General features: G+C 46.0%; 1 protein-coding gene across 1 annotated transcript in view; it reads right to left on the minus strand.

The window, feature by feature from the left end:
• Positions 1-13,458, minus strand: part of LOC144116336 (uncharacterized) — a 36,251-nt gene extending 22,793 nt beyond the window's left edge. Inside the window, exon 1 of the mRNA XM_077651083.1 lies at positions 13,142-13,458. Within this exon, the coding sequence (XP_077507209.1) occupies positions 13,142-13,387 (246 nt within the window). The 5' untranslated portion in view covers positions 13,388-13,458. The remainder of the gene's footprint in view (positions 1-13,141) is intronic.
• Positions 13,459-13,680: the final 222 nt, after the last annotated feature.

The raw sequence follows: 13,680 nt of genomic DNA on the forward strand, positions 1-13,680 counted from the left end.
AGTGAGCACCACAGGTCCCGAGGTAATGGGTCTTCTTGTAACCTTGCCCGCCACTGGAGAGAAGGTACTTGCACCCCTCTGTTGTCTAACACCGTCATCCTAGGAAAACATAATGACAGCCTAACGCGGGAAATTTTGGAGGCTTTTCACATCCGCTTGGAACCTGATAGCTGTATTAGTGATCCTTCTGTCACACTAACTGATAAAGAGATGATGTTTTTATCCGGCCAAGATGTGTAGTCTCGCGCTCGTGCTGATTGTCACCTTTGTGGGCATGATTAGCAGCTTTGTATCGTTTTTCTTTTGGTTTTTCCCTCTTGTTTGTGTTTGGCGTTCTTAGTATTTAAGATGCTTGGACGTGGATTAAAATCTAGTTGCGAGTCAGCGCTTGTGGTGTCCTTTCTTCGTTGTGTCCCGTTGTTTTATTGCGCTGTTCAAATATGAATCAATACCAACTCGCCCAGTTCGCAGCTTTAATGAATGTAATTTCTAGTACCGTGGGCTCCCCTCTTTTCAATCTTTGTAATCTTTCTAACCAGCTCTCGGTAGGCAATCCTGCTGTCATTGTGTCGATCATCGCTGTGTGTGTGTGCAGGGCCAGAGTTCTCTCTTGGCATGTCAGGTACGGGCTTTGCCCTCCTGACGTTCAAATGGTGTGTGGTTTTTTGGAGCCGTCAAGAGGACACACCAGGCGAATTTGCAAGATCATGAAGTCCGAATTGTGGCGTCAAGCACGGTTCTTCAAAGACCATCTACGGGTTATTTGTGGCAGGACCGATCGGCAGCAAGGCTTCTCGGAGTGGTGTGGGACGATGGATTTTATTACAGAGTTCCTCTGGAACTCAGTCCGGACAGGCTTGCCGAGAAAGAAGAAGGACGCTGCGGAGCAAGGAAAGGTTGTTGTCCTGGGCGAATGCGACGTGCCGGAAGAACATCTAGCAACTCTCAGGTTGGGACCGAAGTTTGCATATGACCTACGGTTGAAAGCTACCGAGAAACTTGCCTTGTCAAAGAAAATATCCCGGTTGGCAGGCAAAGATAGTCAGTTTCAATGCATCTCGGAATGTGTCGAAGTTTTCGAAAGAACAAAAGAGAAACCACGGAATTACCACCGCATGAAAAAGCTCGTTGACTTTGCTGCATCTAGTGGTCTCAGGATAATGGTCGCCGACAAGGAAGGGTGCTTCGTCGTTCTCCCTGCTGGCACCTGTGAAGAAAAAGCGCATCAAGCCTTAACGAAGAACTTCAAGTCCGTAACTTTCAGAGCTAACAAAGTCAAGGCAAGTGCCCTTCGTCTTTTGGAGGAGAACAACTTGCAACGCCTCGCGGCTTCTGTGAAGAGCGCAAAAGGATCGCACCTTCAGGTTTTCTTTCCTGCAAAGACGCATAAGGACAATGCTCCCTTCAGATCTATCGTGTCTGAGCACGGCACTTGGCAGTTCTTCGTGTCTAGCTATCTTCAAAAGCATTTGTCGTGTTTGATAATTGAGGATCCTTTTCACATCTCTAATTCTGGTGCTTTGGTTGACTTCCTAAAATCCAATAACCCGGGAAGGTGTGATGCTTTCAGCATTGATGTGCAAGACCTATATTATTCTCTACCTCATGATGACCTCATGAAAAGTGTAAAAATGTGCATCGCTGATTACAACAATGAAACTGATTTTATTGCTAGATGTGGTGTGTCCCTTGAGAGCTTCTTAGAGATTCTGTCTTTTTACCTCCGTTCAACTGTCATTGAATGGAAAGGGAAATCGTTTGCGCAGAATGATGGAGTGTGCATAGGATCTAAAGTAGCACCTGTGTTAGCCAATATCTTCCTTGCCAGGGTAGACAGATCCAGAGACAGGAGATGTGACGGGTTGGTTCTGAGGATTTTTCGGTATGTCGATGATTATATTGTTTTTGTTAAGAAGGGTTACTTGACGCGTAGCGTGGTAGATGTACTGAAGGTTTTCAGAGAATGCGCGATGGGACTAACTTTCACGACTGAACTTCCTAAACAAGATGTACTTCAATTTCTGGACTTAAGACTGTTGTTGGAAGAGCGTCATTTGTGTTGGGAATATTTCCCTCGCTCTACCAAGTCTTTTCTAAATTACCAATCAAGCCACACAAAACTGGTAAAAAATGGCATTGTTTTTTCTAGCCTGAAATCTGCCATGAACAAGTCATGTCTTGAAAGAATCAATGAAAGTATTTTGCGTCAAGTTGGCCGATTAAAATCTAGTGGTTACCCTTCTCATGTGATTTCCAGGGAATGCGATAAGCTTCTTAGATGGATCAAGAGCGGGGATAAGTCAAAAAGGGAAAAAAAGAAGTTTGTGGTGGTGCCTTACACGCATGGTGTGGGACATGGTTTGAAGAATGTTGCGGCGAGATACGATGTTGATGTGGTCTTTTCAGCGCCTAAAAAACTTAGAGGTGTTTGCAGGCAGGTGGAAGAGAAGGCTAAGGCAACAACCGCGAAGAAAAAGACTGGGGGTTGTCAGACCAACCATAAGAACCCTTTTGTGCCCTGTAATGTGGGGGTTGTCTACAGGATTCCGTGCACTTGCGGGTTGAGTTATATTGGCCAGACAGGACGTTGCATCAACGCTCGTCTTAGTGAGCATCACAGGTCCCGAGGTAATGGGTCTTCTTGTAACCTTGCCCGCCACTGGAGAGAAGGTACTTGCACCCCTCTGTTGTCTAACACCGTCATCCTAGGAAAACATAATGACAGCCTAACGCGGGAAATTTTGGAGGCTTTTCACATCCGCTTGGAACCTGATAGCTGTATTAGTGATCCTTCTGTCACACTAACTGATAAAGAGATGATGTTTTTATCCGGCCAAGATGTGTAGTCTCGCGCTCGTGCTGATTGTCACCTTTGTGGGCATGATTAGCAGCTTTGTATCGTTTTTCTTTTGGTTTTTCCCTCTTGTTTGTGTTTGGCGTTCTTAGTATTTAAGACGCTTGGACGTGAATTAAAATCTAGTTGCGAGTCAGCGCTTGTGGTGTCCTTTCTTCGTTGTGTCCCGTTGTTTTATTGCGCTGTTCAAATATGAATCAATACCAACTCGCCCAGTTCGCAGCTTTAATCAACCCATTGTCGGGCTCCCAAATTTATTCCGAACTCTGCGTAAAGAACTATTTTCGGTCCACTTACCCTTAGTTTCTAATCAGCATAGTTTGAACAAATTTCCGGTCGCTTAATAGTTTGAAGTATCGAGGCGCCGAATGCCTGACCATTGGTACGTGGCCATGTACATACTTCCCATCCATGGCGCGCGCACAATTTGTCCCTAAACGTAATGGCCCTTGGATATATTGTCTTCATGTTCAAAAGACGTCGCAAATCTCGAAAGTTTATTATAGCGACAAATTTATATATCAGACTGCTCAAAGGGAGCACGGCTACAAAACCACCGCCGCACGCCGCTCTTAATTCAGTTCCAGTTTTACCACTAAACGCACTGATCATAGTGCTTGCATGCGGCACACCGAAACGGTGATGTCAATATAAGATGGAATTCCGCATCTGGCGCTTCTAGCCCTCGCAATGAAAAGAGGCAGGATTAATTTTTCCCTTTGCAAAACAAACATCTAGTAGAACCCGCTGTTACGTTCGCGGTTGCTGCGTTTTTCCCGGCACGTTTTTTTTTCATAGCCAGATAGTCCAGCTGCCACAGAAGCCCCTTAACTGATACTCGATCGCCTATATCTGTTACATAATGCAATTGTTGCATAATTCCCTTGTCGTACTTCGCGAAAGTCATCTCACGATGGTAGTTTACACCGTCCCGGAATTCGTTCTATGCGCGCGTAATGGCGACGCCGGCCAGAAAAAGCGATACTATACACGTACTCTATATAGGCACTTGTTCGCCGCTGCGTTCGACGACGTCTGGAAGCACCCAGGCCAACGCCAACATACAGACCATGTGATTTCTTGTGCATCTGTTGGCACGGTTACATCGACGCTGCGACGCTAGCGCGAACGACAGCACAAAAACTAAACTATGCTGCGGCAGACTGCACAAACAGCGCTGTACGAAATGCGCTTGCGTGGGTTCGCTCCGACAGTTTTGTTTCTGCCATTTGCTTTATTCTTGTCGCCTGCGCCTTAAAATACACAATTTCTAGATTCCAATATAGCGATGATTCTATGGGATTAATGCGGCCACCGCGATAGCAACGAAGAAGCGCACGCGTACCGCATCTTCGCACGCTCCAGGTATGCTCCCTCTTCATTGCTAAATACCTTCCATAGACAGCTGCTCAGGCTAACTGAGACTCGTCGCAGTGCGTTTCTGAAGGACGCTATTTGCTCATGTCAGCTTTGTCCCCCTTTCCCTTATATATCATGTTCATTCTACTTGATCGCTATTCATTGGGGGCTTTGCCATCCACTACCATTTTTTTCACTACCTCTATTAATGTTTGCTTGGATTTTGGTGAAAGCTTCTTTATTAATATAACAGGAATATCATGTGGTCCTGTCGACGTGTCACTAGCAACCTTCTCTTGTCATAACGCGAGCGCATGGTTGCGCTCTCTGGAGGGCCACCGCGTCCGACACGGCCGCGCATCGAAGCGAAGTGGCAGATGAGGCGAAGCGCCACGCTCAGGTCCATCTCCTGCGCCACTCGGCTGCGATGAGTGGCCGTGTCGGACGTAGTGGCCCTCCAGTGAGTGCAGCCACGCACTCGCGTGTTCAGGGTGGACGACCCTGTACGTATGGGACCGCTGCTCGCTTCGACCGACGAATGCCTCGGGGACTGCGGAACCGCCGTGCCTGATCACGTTGTAAAGAATTCACATTACTAACTTGCCTATACTCTGCGCAAATCAAGGATGAAAGCTCGGAACTTATGAGCGCACATATGCCCACTCGAACAACCCATAAATTACGCGAAATGAAAGCGTATTTTCATACGGTCAATTACGACAAGATTTTCCTGAGAAAGCTTCGAAAAGACTTTGATTTTCCTGCAGCGCCTTCGAAGGCACAGGCACTATACAAGTGCGAGCCCACAAACCACACAAGCGTCCTTTCACAACGAATGTGCCACACCACACGTCCAGAGCATCCAGAGGCCGACCAAACAAGCAAGCGATGCAAAACGCCCGCGCCCGCACGACCGCGATCCACAAATCACAAGTGACGCCAAGCCAATCTATAATCCATGGGTGAAAATAACGCTTCCGTTATTACGACCAGGGGCCCTATTCTCGACATTTCGCCATTTTGTTCAAATTGTGACGTAGGCGTGACGTATCCATCAAGGCGGTGCCAGGTTACGTACCCACAGAATCTGATTACGTGAAGAGAGAAAAAAAGTAAAAACTGATCTATAAATAATTACCGTCGTCTGCTACTATTGGCGCCAAGTACGGAACAGAACGCCGCTTCGGGAGCTTGCGCTGAGCCTCTGCGTTGCAATCTTCGGTGCATACGCGTCGAGGGGCAGTGCGAAGGATTGAAATATGTTGCGGCCTCTTGAGTATCATGTTGGATGTCCGGCAGCAGCTAAGGGCAGACTTAGGCTACTCAGTGCGAAAGACTCGTACGTCGGTTGTCAAAGGATTCATCGAGTTCGATGCGGCGGTGCGAGCGAGGGCGCAGCCTAGACGACTTTTCAGTCGAGGTGAACTGATGGCGTACCCGCGAGTCACGACAAACATCAAGAAAGTATTTAGAGGGTGTTGGTCACGAGCGGCGCCACACGCGTGCGTACTGTTGCCCAGAGAAGCTGGCGAACATCAGGAACGGGGCCAGGGTATTCGTAATGGCGTACGTGCCGAATGAGAGCGGAAAGTGAAAGCTTTGGCCGGCATGATGCCTTTATGGCATTGCTCCTTATAACGATCGACGACAGCTTCGCACATTTGCTTACCAGCCACAGTTGAATGCAGGAACTGAGACTAAGGCAGTTTTCTGGGGGAAAAGTCATCTCGTCCGGGCCAGGAAAGGAAGCAACGAGAGCTATATTTTTAGAGTGGTGCCGCCACTGCTGAAAAGGCGCCCGAAACGGCGCCTAAATACGTGCAGGCCAGCAGTCCCTGTCTGAGGACAACGCTCGCATACTTAGCGTTGTAAACTCTGCGGAAACCCACTGTTTCCTAGGCGCCGCGTCAGCTACCGTCAGGTCAGCAAAGGTGCTAAAGCTTTTAATCGCTACGTATCGGCTTTAACAGAGAGCGGGGTGCAGCGGAGTTGTATCTGTGTGCGCTTGGAAGGCCTCCAAGATGTGTTTAGTGCTGAAATGCATGCTTGGCAAGGCAAGCCGATGTGCACATTTTAGGCAACGCGTTGCACCAGACTATGTTGTTAGTCATGTTTGCATGCACCCGCGCACGAAACGAAACTGCAAAGCGCGGAATATCGGAGTAAATCTCGTCAAGGAGAACACACCGAGTGCGCATCCCTTATTATCAACTTAAATGTGCAAAGCCGGGGAAAAAAGATTCTTTTCTGGCATTAATAACAAACAACATAAAACAAAGCGAACCCTTCCCCCACGCACAACATAATTTGAATAGAGCGTACCCTCACAAAATTCAGTGATGTACTCATATTTTGCTTCGCAAGCCTGCACGCATGCACTTTTGTGATGTAAGTGGCACATATATTACTTCATAAAAATTACAAATGTTGTCAGCAATTTTGCTTGTTTTTCCCTTCCTAGAAAGGCATAAATTTTTTCTACTTGTTCAAGTGAATGCGTAACACTCACGACCACCACACAGAAGCAGCTACACTATATGTGCGATGCAAGTAAGCACAACATTCTGTGAGGTGGGGCAAAATTATTTTCTTGAGCACTTACAGGCCGCCTCACCTCCCTTGCTGTCCACACATGGAACACGAGTCAGGCAGCGTCTTCGTTGTAGAATAACAGTTATGCACCTACCATAAAATCAAGCAGCTCCTTTAGATGCCTGAACAAGTACAGTACAGCAAGCTTCCAAGTGAGAAAGATATATGCCAGAAAAGGTGGAGAGGTCGGATAAGGAAAAGTTCCTTCACCTGTTATTCCACAAAGGGGCAAGGGAGGAACATAGAGGTAGAGAGTAAATATCGGTGACGACACCATATTACAGTAAGACACATGCAATGTGCAAGATACTTGCTTTATTTGTTTTGTTTTATGGGGTTTATGATCCCAAAGCGAGTCAAGCTATGAGAGTTGCTGTAGTAGAGAGCTCTCGATAATTTCGACCCCCTCGGGTTGTTTGCCGTAAACTGTCATCGCACAGTACACGGGCCTCTACCGCTGCGGCCGGGATTGAACCTGCGTCTTTCGGGTCAGCAGCCAACCACCATAACCACTGAGCCACCGCGGCAGCTTTATTTGTATGATTCAAGAAACTTAATTTAATGTTCATGTATGCACTCATTGCCTAGTACATGTCACACAAAGCCCGAACATGTGTTTTGGGGCCAAGCATTCCGGTTGGTCTTGCACGCAGTATTTAAAGAGACAACTAAATGGCACCATGAGCCGAAGAGCTGAAGGAGAACAAAAACATGACAGTAAACTTAGGAGCACTACAGACAAGGAGGAAATTAATTTATTTCCATACTCTGAAGGCCCGGAAGTATACAAAGAAGAGTGGGGGAACACATAAAATTGGTAACTGCTTTTTTTGAATTTAATACAGCCAAATATTGCAGCAATAGAGGCAAGAACATGGCAGGAAAAACAAAAGCGTAAGATTAGACAGAAAATAGGCAAGACATTCAATGTTGATGTCGCCCTCAGGACAACATATGGGAGGCACAAATACAGACAGCGGTAGTGTTCTGGTTAGGGTACTATTAAGATAAAAGTCTCCAGGATGCACAAAAAGCAATCTAGCCAGCGACGGTAGCCACTGGCTTCCGGTAGGTTTTTTAATGTGTGCACCACATAGGATGTATTCATGATAATTAATAAACCACAGGAGATTGTTCAACACGAAATAAATTATCCTCACAGCACCATACAATACACAGCTAAAAGGAGAAGTCAGCAGTAGGAATTGCAACGATACGGTGCATGTAGACCCCTACGTGAAGACTTCACGCCACAGGGTTCACTTTTTAGCTGTGTAGTGGAGTATTCAAGGCACCCATCATGCTATAAACTTCTGCAAGGTGAGGAAAACCTTTGTTTTAGCCTTTCAAGGCCCTTTAAGCTTCAAGAATACTGAGTTTTGCACTTCGGGGATCAAAAGCAGACCATGTGGCCTGAAGACTTGACTACAACCCTGCAATTCATTACAATTGAAGACAGCTGGCGCACCATTAAAAACCAAAACAGAAATGCCAAATACAAAGCAGAACAAGCATTCCAATTTTTGATCTAGGCATTGTTTACAAACATACATACTGGAGCAGTTGCTATGCTGTTGTATTCTGCCAGAAAAATATGTGCTGCAACCATAAAAAGCACCCTATTTAGAGGACGATGGATGCTAAATGGGATTGAAATGAATAAATCAGTGACAACTAAAGCAAACCATGAGAAAAATTATTTCGCAATGTACGCAGTTGTGTACAAAGTGCCCTAAAGGGTTGAATGCAATTTTCTCATGCATTTAGTTATTTGCATCTTTTTTTTTGCCGAACATCAGCACAGCCACGCATGCATAGATAATTTTTTCACAGAGGTGGGATTAGACATTGGTGGCACTGACATAGTTAATCGCAAGGGAAGGCCTGAGTACTGGGTAAAGTAGACAATAAACTGGTGATCAGGATAGATGTAAGTGAAACTGGTGTATTTTATTGACTAAACAAATCAACTGTAATACAAAGGCAGAGAAAACTGCAATATGTTAGTGGAAATTGAGTGCACTGGAAGATATATTGCACAAAATTTGAGCCCCCTGAAATATTAGCTTGTTTTAAAAAAATAATTTGCTTTGCTTCCAATTTTCTTTTGAAGCTCAAGCAAAATTTCGGAGCAAGTCAGCTGTTGAACAAACTTCCTTTCTGCAAAGTATCACAACAAACACATTTGTTTTTGATACAAAAGAAAATTTCATGACTGCTGCAGGACATGTGATGGCAATGACAGTAATGAGCCGATTGCTGCTGCCACACAGCAAAAGTGGTAAAATTCCGCACACATCAGGGTCACAGAGGCAGATTTCTCCGGTAACAAGACAAGTTGCAATGTGTGAAAGAAGTGTGATGCGGTATATGTGCACATTGATAATGCCCATTTCACGAAGTGCCAAATCCAGTAGATTCCTGTGTTGAATAAAAAAATAGCAATACATCCATTGATGCCCCAGTTTTACCAAAGAAACATAGGTTGAACAGATTGTCTGGAATTTTTGTCAAATTTGCCTAACAGCATTAGCAGCAGCCAAGAAGCAAAGTGCCAGCAACAAGGTTGGTAAAAGCGGGGCGTTACACAGCGAAACTAATCGAACTAGCAGACAGCTGCCTTGTCTTTCATTCATACAAGCTTGGCAGATGGCAAACATGAAAGAGTTGCCTCACTTTTTGCTCAGAGGAAAACTAGTGGATTGCTGTATCACTACACATAGCATTTAAAAGCAACAGTAGAAAACAGGCACAGAGGCAAAGAAATGTCAGGAGACAAAGCTTGCTTTGCTTTGTGAGCACACACAGATGACACATTAGGGACCTCCTATCGGACGAACAGTTGCCTACAAAATCAGACTGCGCCCTGAGCAAGATGTGATAAATGACTGCATACACATCCCTATGTTTCGTGCATGTCAAGAAATTTCAGTGAAGCAGTAATCACGTCATGGAGCACAAACTTTTAACAGAAATCAAAGAGAAGTACTGGTTCAAAGCTCTGCTGGCAGGAGAAAAACATTTTGGTGACTTCCTCTGTTTCACTGCACTAAAGCACCAACATGCACATTCTGCATAAAGAGAGCACACAGCATTGCAGTACATTAAGAATTAGCAACTGTTCAGTAGCGTTAAAGCATGTGTATAAGCACACATCCGGCCAATTTGCAGATGGTAGGATTAAAGTTTCTTCTACGCTTCCTGTCACGTGAAGAACTGCAGCATTAGAGAAAAGCCTAGTCTACACATCAAACACATCTGTCATTACACACTCTAGTGACAAACTGAAAGGAAAATTTGGTCCTGTTTAAAGAGCAGCACAAAAATCACAGACTTGAACAGCTTTCTTGCTGTGTGCAATGAAACTTGAAGCACAAAAAATGTTTACAAAGACTGATCATAGCATGACTACAGGTGAAAACTATGCCAGTGAGTCCTGCAGCTAAGTGCAGATGCATGCAATGTGTCGCACAGTGCAAGTTGTGATTGCCTTTGAAAAGAATCCTGTTCTATATGTACAGCACTTGACACCTGTGAAGACATCCAATGAAACCCTTCCAAAGAATGATTCTTTGCTTGAGAAGCACTCTAGCTGAGAGGTGAATGATGTTGAACCTTGCAGCAGCATTTCTCAGCACGACTTCCTAGGATAGCAGTGATGCATCGAAGAGGCACATTATACACATGTCACCTGGAAGGCAATCAACACTGTCTTTAGTGCGTGAGCTTGAGTGCAATGCAAGTTTCATACACACAAGAGAAAAGACTTTCAAATACGAGACATCACAGGGCTGTAATTATCAAACTAAAGTTTCATGTATGACTGTAACTACTACTCAAATAAACTGCTTTTGTAACAGTTATATTTTATTGGTCATCTCTATCAAAATGATGGAGGAAGTAAAACAAAACTGTGAAAACAGCTTGACTACAGCCAGACTGATGGGTATAAATAATTATTACATATTTATTTTTATTGTGTTGCAGTGAAGGCAACTGCTACAAGGCACATTGTAGGGGAAGTCCAAGGTTAACTTTACCTCAGAATATTTAACTGCATTAAAATCTCACTACACGAATGCTTTTGCAACTGCATTTATCAAAATGCAGATGCCAAGCCATTGCATTTGTGTGCAATGAAAGAAAACCATAGACATGCAGACGCCCTACGAGTGACCCACATCCGCATATTGTAGTAATCTGAAAACTCGTTGTGCGTTTTACTTTACAGACAAGACTATTTTGAAATGCTGTTTTTATTTGCGCAAGGCTTCCTCGCTTAATAGGCTACAAATAAATGTGCCACGAGATTCACAGCTGTTTGCATGTGACCAAAAAAGGGTAGGAACATAAGGGACTTGTTATTACACACCCGAAGAAAGCCACCAGCCATCAATATGAACTTTGCATGCAGCCATCTGAAGAAAGTCAACAGCAATTTTTCGTTGCTTTTTCCCTTACCTCATCGATACTCGAGACGATGTACCTGGCACATGTACGCTGCCTTGCTGACACCGCTGTCTTCAGAAACTGCCCTTATGCACACAGACACTGATGAGCCAGTCCCGCCGACAAGCCGAACACATTCTGGAAGCATGTTGCTCAGCCGGCAGACAACCCTTTGTGCCACCCTCTCATCACTCACGCAGTAGAATATCAGGTCAGCGACAGCGTGTAAATAGAGGCAAACACTGAACTAATTGGTGTCCAGACGTTCACAGCTACCGATCGCGCCTTGAAACACAGGATCAGAGTAACGGCCGGAGCACCTACAATACCATGTTTAAGGCAGACCAAGGTGCTCACGCGCTGCCTCTTGCCGCAAATCTTCTTGCACAGCCACCACACCATATATCGCTGGCCAGGCAGTCACACTCACGAACCGGGCAGTCCTTCGAAAACACTGAGGCGCACTCACGAATGCTTCGCTTCTCGCAGCCCGTGACAACAAACGGCAGCTACGGACACCGCCATATCCGTGCTGTAGCAACCGCGACCGCGCGGACCGATAATTTCTTATGGGAGCGCAGCTAGAGTCCTCACGCGGGTGTAAAATTACGCTCTGATAAGTAAGGCTCTAAAAGGCTGCTTAATTAAGAGGTACCATTATAACGCCGTTTCAATGCTTCTACATTCAAAACAACCATGTTTCGGAACAGTTCATTACTTCAAATAAGCGCCTACCAAACCGCGGTGAGCTAACAGCCGTATAAATCAGTGTGGTCATAATTCGACTATGTCCACCATAATTCGACATCTTGCGGCCGTCGGGGCATTTTTCAGCAATGGCAGCATTTCCTTTGCGTCACTAAACGTCATTTTGACCTCACTGAATTATGCTTGCGTATCACGTGAATCACGTGACATTCCTCCAGTCAATCACAGTCTAGGAAGCAACCCTCACAGTACGAACTTTTTTTTCTCAAAATTGCTAAAACGAGCCAAGTGTTTTCTGCCATGCCAGCTGTAGCTTCGTTTTTCCTCCACAGACATTTAAATTTACCAACCCGGCACAAAATATAACTGTGCTAAAAATCAGTCTTCAAGTACACGTCATTTTGACGTCACGGCAGAAAGCTTGCAAACGCCCTGGCTCGAGATCTCTACTTCCGAGCCGCGGCAGGACCGCCCGATAGCAAGGAACTGGACGAGAGACTGATAAATTACACAGAAATAGTGGAAAATTACAAACTAAACAGGAGACTCTTTCCTCCCCCGGACAAAGAGCTCACTAACACAGAGGCTACGGCTTGGAGGAGACTACAGACAAAAAATTTCATACACCCAGTGTGGGCATCACATGTCTTAAAAGATGAGGATATTGATGATAAGTGTAGGAAGTGTGGGGAGAGGGGGACCCTCGACCATGTGATTTGGGAATGTGCGGATTCTCCAGGGTTCCGAGAGAACATAGACAGTAGAGAGGCCTGGGAAACCCTTCTGCAAAGCACGGACCCCATCGTGCAGAAGAAAGCGGTCCATCTGGCGATAGCTGCCGTGAGGAGTCAGAAACTCCTTGCCTGTCTCTAGTCGCGGAGGTCCCGGCCCCTGCCCCTCGGCCTGCGTGCCGGAGGTAGGGAGTAGGGGGCCTCCATTATAATGGCAAATAAAGGTTTATCATCATCACCATCATATTTCGAAGCCTGATAGTTTCGCGCCACAAATTTAAAACTCGTGACTTGCACGTGATCGCCCAATAAGCCAATCAGAGAGACAATATGGCGGCGAACGGCGGCCATGCGTGTCGAGAATAGAGCCCCAGGTCGGAATAACGATTTGGCTTGGCTTTCCGTTATTTTCACCTGGGCGAAATAACGCCGGCCCATGATCACATACCTTTATGTCGTCGGCAATGTCCTCCGGCGACCGTTCAGTGCAGAGGTCGTTGCCGCAAACGTATTTTGCCACGATGTGCAATGGCTTCAGGGGCATTCTCCTGATTATGTCCATGAGGCGCCGTGCGTCGGCGCCGCCGTAGCTAAATGGGCACATACGCATGCTCGCGGGCACATACAACCGTGTCCAGTTTAAGAACTTTACTTGGCTGTCGCCAATGATGACGCCGTGCAACGCGGGATCCATGCCGACGTGTTGCACGTCACCCTACCGCGCAGACAAAACCCCAACGCGCCGACAAGAACCTCGCGCGCACAACGTAAATACCACGTGACAACCGTCACTAGAAACACTAACCCGACCGCGGCGGCTGCGTTTTTATGGAGGAAAAACGCTAAGGCGCCCGTGTGCTGTGCGATGTCAGTGCACGTTAAAGATCCCCAGGTGGTCGAAATTATTCCGGAGCCCTCCACTACGGCACCTATTCTTCCTTTCTTCTTTCACGCCCTTCTTTATCCCTTCCCTTACGGCGCGGTTCA

The sequence above is a fragment of the Amblyomma americanum genome, chromosome 1, assembly GCF_052857255.1.
Source record: "Amblyomma americanum isolate KBUSLIRL-KWMA chromosome 1, ASM5285725v1, whole genome shotgun sequence".
Lineage (NCBI taxonomy): Eukaryota > Metazoa > Arthropoda > Arachnida > Ixodida > Ixodidae > Amblyomma > Amblyomma americanum.